Raw genomic sequence first — 8785 nt, forward strand, 5'->3', positions numbered from 1 at the left:
GTGACAGAAGACAGGACAGCCACCAAGGGAGGGACACAAGCCAATACAGATTAATCAAAGGCATAGCTATTTGTGACTCGGTGGCTTTTAGACCATGACCCAGGGCAAAAGTCCAGCACAGTATACATGTATTATATATGCGTGTGTATAACGCAAGTATTTTACAAACTACATGAGTGATATACCCCGACCTATTCTTTCTAATATATTCCAATTTTCAATGCTATTATAACCAGCTAATTGATTTCACTATCCACTAATTGGTGATGTTTGAAAAACCAGATTACAGCCTTTATTGTCCTGTAATTTTATCACATAATAATTTTTACACTTTTCCTATTATACCCCAACTAGTGGAAAACCATCCAATATTTTCCAATAATCCCCCCAAAGTCACAATATTTTAGTTGCCTTTAAAAGGTGAACCCAGTTGAAATGAGAAGTCTTCTCGAGGATATCGACAACAATACCTTTAACTGCTAACATTTAACTTTCATTTATTTATTTCCTATTTATCTCACAAAGAATCGCATGCAGATTATATAAATGTAGTATAAAATAAATGAAAAGTATTAAGAAAATGAAGCAAGGGGAAAATAAAGACAGGCAACTAAGCATTTGTAAAATCAATGAAAGAAACCAGTAAAATTAACAACACGGGCCGGGAAACCCAGTCCATTTGCTAAGTCTCAGCATGTGGGCCATCAGGTTGAAGAGGAAAACACAACTGGTTATGAAAAGTCCATTGCCCATCTGGGAGGAACGAAGCAACTTCTAGAAGCATTTCTGGGCCCCAGCTACCCTCCCTCCAGGGGGACCGAATGCCCCGCCCCCACACGCCCTCCTCAGGGTCCAGCGAGCAGTCTCAGTGGGCAAAGACCCTCGTTACTGCGCCCACCTTCCACCGCCACTTGATTCGAGGTAAACTTGTGGTGACTCTAGGGACCACTGATGGGGAAGAGCGAAGCCTGGCGCCTGAGGTCACCCTGGTCTCCCTCCTCCCAGAGCACATCACATTACTTCTGCCCCAGCACTGACCACCTTGTTGTGATGAAGCCTGTTCCCAGGGCCAACCCCACGAGGTCATGGTTCCATAAGGACGATATCGGCTCCTTTGCATTTCAGCGAACACCCCATAAACCTGGGCTGAGCGCTAACTCTCATGGGAATCCCCCAAAGGAAAGTGATAGATGCATAAAGATGTGGACTTGCTCGTTGATCCTGAGATTCGGACTAAGCAACGTGACTTTTACGATTCTCTTTCTTCTCTGTTACCCAAAGCCAGTATCACTTACACCCCAGGTTAGTCTAGAGGAAGAAATCGACAGAGTAATGTGTCTCACTCCATTCCTGGCACACAGTAGGTGCTGAATAAGTGTTAGTTTCCCCCTCTCCTATCAGGAAACTCTAAGATGTTAATTTCGCTTGCTGCCAGAGCCACTGTTGTCTTCACAAACCCCTCCTTCCCCTCCCCCGCCCCAAGCTCCCCAAACCATAAAAATCAGCCAAGAAGTGAGCAGGTTCCCCAAAGCCACAGCACACTCAGTGCTTACACAATGCCACCTTTGAGATTTCTTGGCATTGTTTCGCCTACTTTAAGACGGCTTAAAGGTTGTTCAGAACCACCACCAAAAAGGTCTGAGAAAGGAGAGCTACACTGTCACTAAGTGTCACATAAACGCTTTAACCAAGCCATAAGAGAGGTGATCAGGAGATTCCCTGTCGGAGGCCAGCGGAGTCGCTGAAACAGGATGCAGAAATATGTTTGGCCTTCACTCTTGAGCGAGCCGAGGGCCGCCTTGTTAGCGCTAAAAGAGCAGCCGCCGGCATCACAGACTTCGTTTTCATGGCGGGCTGATGTAAAACGTAGAGCAGCACGTCTAGGCCTGACCAGAGGCAACGCCAGCGACGTGTTAACTTCCTTGAATGCAAGTGTCCCAGATCAAACAACGTGGTCGACCTACCTTTTCAGTGATATAGAAGTTCGAACTATCGGCGTGCTGCAGTGCATAGTATTCATGGTTGGCAAGGGACCACCTTAAAAAGACAAGCGTAAAGTGATCAGAAAAACGATACACGCTCATTTTCAGTTTGACAGTGTGATAGAGTTCGATGAATTAAATACGCCACGATTAGAATCGGGCCAGTAGTCAGTATGCCCACAAAGTAGCTTCTAAAACGAAATGACGTTAGCCCGCCTTTCGTTATCCTGAGACCCATCATTTCCTAAGTGGATCGTCTAGGTCTTAGTCAAGCCTACCACTCATCTTTAAGCATTCCATCGTCATGGCTTTGGGGTGGGGCAGGGGGTATTTAAATGTAAAGTTATATTCCTCCCAATTTTGAAGGAAAGGAGCAGAGAGAAGAAAACAAAGGAAATGAATGCAATTTAAATTTCCGATAACTGCTGCATTTCAACAGTCCCGGCATTCTACAGTCCCCAGTCGGTCTGCTTGCTCTATGGTGGAATATTCTAGTTAAGTATCTCAGGTCTTAAATAAATTCCAGGGAATATGCTAGCTGCAGATCTGCTTTAAAAATAAAAAACACAACTTTTTAAAGCATGCCACTTCCGCATGTACATTTCTTTGAATTGTTGGGGCAGCCAAAGAGAGGTAGGAAAGCCATGTGGTTGTGATGTCCCGTGTGGCAGCGTCACGGCCCACCGACTTGTCTTTTAAAATACTTTATGGGGACCTGAGTGGTCCTCTAAATGTACATCAGATGAAGAGTCTACTTAACCTCTGGAACTTTCTACTACTCCCTGCTGAGAAGGATGAATGAACACAACTTTTCAAAACAAATAAAACCCACCCCAGTGTGCAAGCCCCAGCCCTTCAGGCTCTCTCCTCTTTGAGAACCAACGGAGACTTTTGGGTGGAAAGAGGCATGCAGATCTTGCACAGTACTTCTCGGTGTCTTTGGGCAGGTCAAGTAGTGACTTAGGAATTAAATTTTACAGTTGCTCAGGAATTTTTCGTCTGCCTCTAAAGTTGTGGGCTGCAGCCCCTCAGATGAATCTTGAGCGACACTTACCCGTCACAGACTTCCTTTATTATTGCAGACAGTGGTTTTTTCTGCAAAATAGCAAAAAAAGGAAATACTTTCTGTTAGTTTCATTTCATCATTTTAAATGAAAAAGAAGAAGCAGCAGCCTAGTAAAAAGACATCTAAGTGAGAATTTCCATTTGCTATTCTTAGTTGTTGTCAATGTTGTTTTTCTCAAGGTAATAGCCTACCAGCCAGTACCACAAATATATTAATGATTGATTACCCTGATGGTACTTTTTTCTATACTTAATATTATTAGTTGAGCAAAATACACATCATATATAACTTAGCCGCATTAAAATCAGAATGAAAACACAGCTTTGTGCAAAGATTTCAGAGGCAATGAAAGCTCGCATGGTCAAGTGACAGAGTACATAAATCAGGCAATCAGCAAGTGGGTTTTGTGCAAACAAGCTTGGATTCATGATATTTTTATGAGAACACGTGGCCAATGGAATATGAGGTATTGCGAAACTGTTCCTACAAAGTGCATGGAATTCTTCCCCCGACATCGGCCCCCACAAATGCCAGTCACGCGGCAGCTTGAGCCGGGCATACGCGAGTGATGGGACCGTGATACCATGTGCCCTGGTGTCAACTGGCGGCTGACTACAGCTGTGCTCTGCGCCTAACAGCCACAGCTGTGCTCCGCCTGTCTCAGAAAGAAGGAATGCAGCGAAGAGACACACACACAGCTCACTCAGAGATGTTGAAACACTTTCTGTTTGGGATGCAAACAGATCCCGTCTTGTCTCCTGGAGTGAACAACAGCGTGTCAACTGAAAGAACAGATCACAGACAAGAAACAAATGCGGGAGAGAAATCAAGGAAATATAACACATGGTCCTGGATTGTCCGATACAACCACTAAAAAGCATCTACACACAGACATGTTCTTCTCTTGCTCCGGTAATGAGTGACGTGACACAGGGAACGGCCTGAATCAAGCAGGGCCGGTTCAATCTAGTTCCGTCAACTTGTCTGCAGTGTGACCTACAGTTTCCTTCTCTGGCCGACCTGCAACTAGTTCATCCGTAAAACGGGCATAGGACCTACCCTCTCCTCAGAGCTGTCCCGAGAATTAAATGAGAATTAATACAAAGGGCAAAAGACACCCCACCACCACCACCAAAACGGTGAGGGCTCTGGCTTTCCTGCCCTCCTGTGTCACTAGGAGAGGATCACTTCCTCCTCGCATCTTTGCCCTCCTGGCAAGTTCTGAGCCCTGTCCATAGCCCTTTCTGAGGACCCCTAGCCCCTGCTAAAAGCTCCAACTCAGTCCTCAGCGTCCTTCCGATGACCCCCTCCCACTGGGACTCTGGCCTCTAGGACTAAGTGTTCAGAAGAATGCCTGTCGACAACGTGAACACAGCGGGGGGAAGCGGGACCTGGGACCGTCCAGGAGCGGAAGGGTGGCGGTGGGCACCTGGCATCCGGAGCCGGCCGGTCTCCGTTAGAATAAAATTGTAATTGGAGATCGGGATCTACAGCGAAGTTGCAGGTCACACAGTCCCAGGCCTTTGCAAACACTTATCCACTGTTTATGGCTTTAGCTGTTATTTAAGGGACAAACCAAAGGACAACAGAACTTTAGGGCTAAAACTTTTCTCAAAAGGCAAAAGATTTTGCACTTCCAGCTGCCAGAGACCTCTCTAGGCTACCAGGGTTATGAGGACCCATCAGTCTCCTAGCCCCCTAATCTTACTTCTTACACCCTCAAAACTGAAACACAAATAACGGGGCCATATTTCAGCCTTAAATGACATTGAAACAACAGATCAGGACAAGAAAGTATTGCTATGGAGTTGGAGTTGGCACTTAAAATAACAGCTCCCAGAATTAGACTTCCTAGTTGAGGTCTCATAGAGGAACTGCTTGAATTTGAATTTGGGTTTAATACATAGAATCGGAATCAAATTTGAAAAGACAGAAGTCTATGGACTTCTAGAACTATTATATCTAGAACATTCTGAAGTTGGACATACGAAAGGAGTAAAGGCCATGAAAGAATGAACCTCAGAGGTTTAATACGGGTTCAAAGGAACCAGAGTTAACTGAACATAACACACCCATAATGACACGTAAGGACAGGGCAGGTCCCACAGTCCACCTCCTACACCTGTCCCCTCCATTGTTCTGCTGTTTCAATGCAACCTCGGCCCCCACCACCCAAACCTGACGCCAATGACCTTTCACAGTGCTCAAGTCCCTTAAGCCACCCACCTTATTCGACAGCCACTATCACCTTTTTTCGAAACCCTCTTTCCAGAGCTTCTGCGATATTTCCTTTATTCTCCTATAGTTATAGCTAATAATCCTACACTAAAAATCAAGAGATCTTTCACGGCCTCTCTTTTACCTCTAGCTTCCAAACTCCAAATGTCTGTTCCTGGGTCTTCTGCTTTTACGTCATTGGTCAGTTCCTCATTCACATCAACCGCCCTGAGTCTACAGTTCTGGCCCAGACACTCTCTTGGAAATGTTCAACAGTCTGTTAAATATGGCTTTTTAACTCCCTTTCAGGCACCTTATTTAACCATACAAACAAAACTCATCACTCACAATCCCCTACCCATCAATCCGCCCCAACAATGGCATGTCCCCAAAGGTCCCCTCCACTGCCAGGACTTCTCCGCCTTGTCGTGAACCCCCCGCCCCCCGGCCCAGGAGGACCCTTTCTTCAGTCCCCAAGTCCAGTCTGTTACAAGGTCGCGCAGCGTGTTCCTCTGTGCCATGCACATTATTACTTCTCACCTCCTAACTACTCTTCTAAAACCCTGATGCTCCTCGTTCCAGCTCCTGCTCTCAGGCAATCTACTTCACCAGACCTGGGTACCAGCCCATCCTTACCAACTACTTGCCGTGAATTTCCAATCAAAAGCTCCACTGGCGAATCATTCTCGTTTTCCATTAGTCTCAACACTCCATCTGCCCACTGTGGGCGGTTCTTCCAAGCACATTTCTAAGGAAGCTGCTTTCTCCTTTTCTTTACTCTAGTCTGTGATACACACACCTGTAGGACACTGAGCCGCATCATCACCTGCCCCACAACTGCTCTCCCCTTCTCCCTTTCCGGGCCTTACCAGCGCCTCTGCTAATAGTTCCCAGGAGCCCGTCACCAGACCTTTGGAAACAAGTCTTCGCATCTCCCAGTTCCTTTCTCTCCAATGCTCACATTAACTATACGAAATCAGACTTCTCCCACAAGCTTTGCTTCCGTCACTCTTTTGCTCTAATGTCCTCCGTAGGTCCCCAGGGACCATCACCTATTAGAACACATCCCTCGGCTTGTCATCTGAATCCTTCCAGAGCCTGGCCTCAAGCAATCCAACTTCCTACTGATGCTTTACATGTTCCCCATGCTTCTAAAATTGGTCGGTGATTCACCACCACCACCACCACCCCGCAAAAAACTCCCACCTCCAGACTTTCACTTTATTTGTTGCAATGTCCCTCTCCTTTCTGTCCCAGCTCTAACAATGAACTCTACCTACCACTAAGACCCATGTCAAAGCCACCGCCTCTAAGCCGATGTCCCCAGTGTCCCCTCTCTGCACTCAGTACATTAAATGAAGCACTCCTAAGGACTGTGCAGATCTCGCAATCATCTTGTCCTGAGAAAAAAGGCATCTTAATTCATCTTTGTCACCTTCTCCGCCCCTCAGTACTAGTTACCACCGTGCGTAGGTGCTAATAGGATCTAAGAGGAGACGCTACACATTTCTGTTAAATGGAAAATCCACACATTCGCTAACTTTCCTTTAAAAAACAAAATCAAAAGGCTAGAATATAAAGCAAACTATTCTGAAGGGTAGCCTGGATTCATTAGCACGCCCCCCACTTCCTACCACGTAAGCCACTGCTGAGTGGTACTGAGCAGCTGCTGGCTATAAACTGTGAGACATGTGAAGGCTGTCACCACGGCCTGCGCAGACCACTCTCCAGGAGCTGCGTGATTCATGGCTTGGAAGAGCACTGAGCAAGACAGCTGATGAAGAGTGTAATTCAACAGGTGACAAAACCGACACCAATCAAGTGACTGTCACCATCTGTTAGCAAAGCCACACAAGTGATCAGCATCACTCTCATATACAGGGACTGAACAAGATACCCCAAGCCATAAATACTACTGATACCACTGCCTATATAACGCCCTCTGTTCGCCAGGAGCTCCTTGCCTCTAAAATTCCAAGCCCACACTGGCTCTGCCTACGTTTTAGTTAATGTTTGCTCAGGGAGCATACGACAATTCTATCGATCTGTCCAGTTCTCCAAGACTTGGGAGCAGGGTGACAAGGGCGATACCTTGATAGCTTTCTGTCCATCTGCTACATAATTTGCCTTTTACCTCCTTGAGAGAAGCAGCCCAGGAGAAAAGAAAATATGGTCTAAAAGGATGAAAACTGGTTCATCTCCCTCTGACTCCATAAACCCCAGAGGAACTAAAAAATAAAATTCTATACTCTACTTGACTATATCTGGATTGAGAATATTTGAGGCAAAATGATTTTTGGCTGCCTATGTTTTAATAACTGGTTAAAATCATAACCAAATTCCTCACGCTTTTTGCTTGGAAGGCCGTGACCACCCTCTCGGCCTCAGCACCGAGCCAAGGTGGGAAGAGCTGGGCTGTTTTGAAGCGATGGGGCCAGACCCCACGTTCTCCCCCTTCCCTCAGCAACAGCGAGTGCCTCTTGCAGCATGTGAAAGTATTTCTTCACTTCATATTATTCTGGGAAAATTTTAATGCTGGCAGAAATATTTTTATTTGTCAAACAAAGTCTGCATGTCGCTATGAATCTGACTGGCAAAGTCCCACGTGCCAACAGTTCTCTTCAAGGAGTAGCTTTTTGTTGGTGGTGGTTTGGGGGAATTAATCCCCCCCGGAATTTTAACTCTTACTCTCCAAAAGGATTCTTTTATTTAATTTAATTTACTGAAGATTAAATCTTCAGCTGGGCCATCACTTCCTAACATAATTTGTTCACAAAGCAAATTTCCTATACAAAAAGATGTGTTTATCTCCTTTTCATGAAGTCAGCTAGATTCCTGAGAATGGCCAAATTCTCTAGCGATGCATTTTTAATCAACGTCTCTGGCCATACTCTCTCTCTGTTCCTTGAAGTGGGTGTAGGTCTTTTGCTTTCCTTTCTGTACTCTCCCTTGACTTCAATAAAATGTTGGTATCGCAAATTCCTTAAGCCATGCCTCCCACTCCGACCCTGCCTCTACGGCCTGGCCTTGCGTTCCCGATAACCCCTTCTGCGGCTGCCTCACCACCCCTCCAAGCTTAACGCTTCATCTTCCTCCTTATAAACCAGATCCTCCTCTTGCCTCCCTTTTATCTGCTAAAAAAAAAAAAAAAAAAATCACTCTTCCAAGCAAAGCACACAGTTCCTCTAAAGCATGAGAGAACTCCAAGAAGAAACATCCTTGGGGACCCCTGGTTGTGTATTGAGGAGGTGCCAGAGTCCAGCCGGCCCTGACGCTGCCTCTCCAATCCCCTCCCCCGAGATGGCCCAGCTGTTGTCCCTTATCAGCACCCCCACCCTGCCAGGCCTCTGATGGGTTCGGTTCCTATTCAACCACCTGCTCCTGTCTGTTGCCTAAAGCACCTGGCATGGGGACTTTACCCAGCCCAAATGTTCACCTCCAAGCTCTCGAGTCTATTGCTGTCCCCACTGCTGCCTTTACACCGGCCCATGGAGGCTGGCAGCAGCCCCCACCGAGGGAG

General features: G+C 46.2%; 1 protein-coding gene across 1 annotated transcript in view; it reads right to left on the reverse strand.

Annotated features, from left to right (window-relative positions):
• Positions 1–8785, reverse strand: part of ELMO1 (engulfment and cell motility 1) — a 495575-nt gene that overhangs the window by 386415 nt on the left and 100375 nt on the right. Inside the window, exons 3-4 of the mRNA XM_011362520.2 lie at positions 3037–3077; positions 1965–2037 (exon numbers count right to left, since the gene is read on the reverse strand). Coding sequence (XP_011360822.1) covers positions 1965–2037; positions 3037–3077 — 114 coding nt within the window. The remainder of the gene's footprint in view (positions 1–1964; positions 2038–3036; positions 3078–8785) is intronic.

This window comes from Pteropus vampyrus, unplaced genomic scaffold (assembly GCF_000151845.1).
Source record: "Pteropus vampyrus isolate Shadow unplaced genomic scaffold, Pvam_2.0 Scaffold75, whole genome shotgun sequence".
Taxonomy (NCBI): domain Eukaryota; kingdom Metazoa; phylum Chordata; class Mammalia; order Chiroptera; family Pteropodidae; genus Pteropus; species Pteropus vampyrus.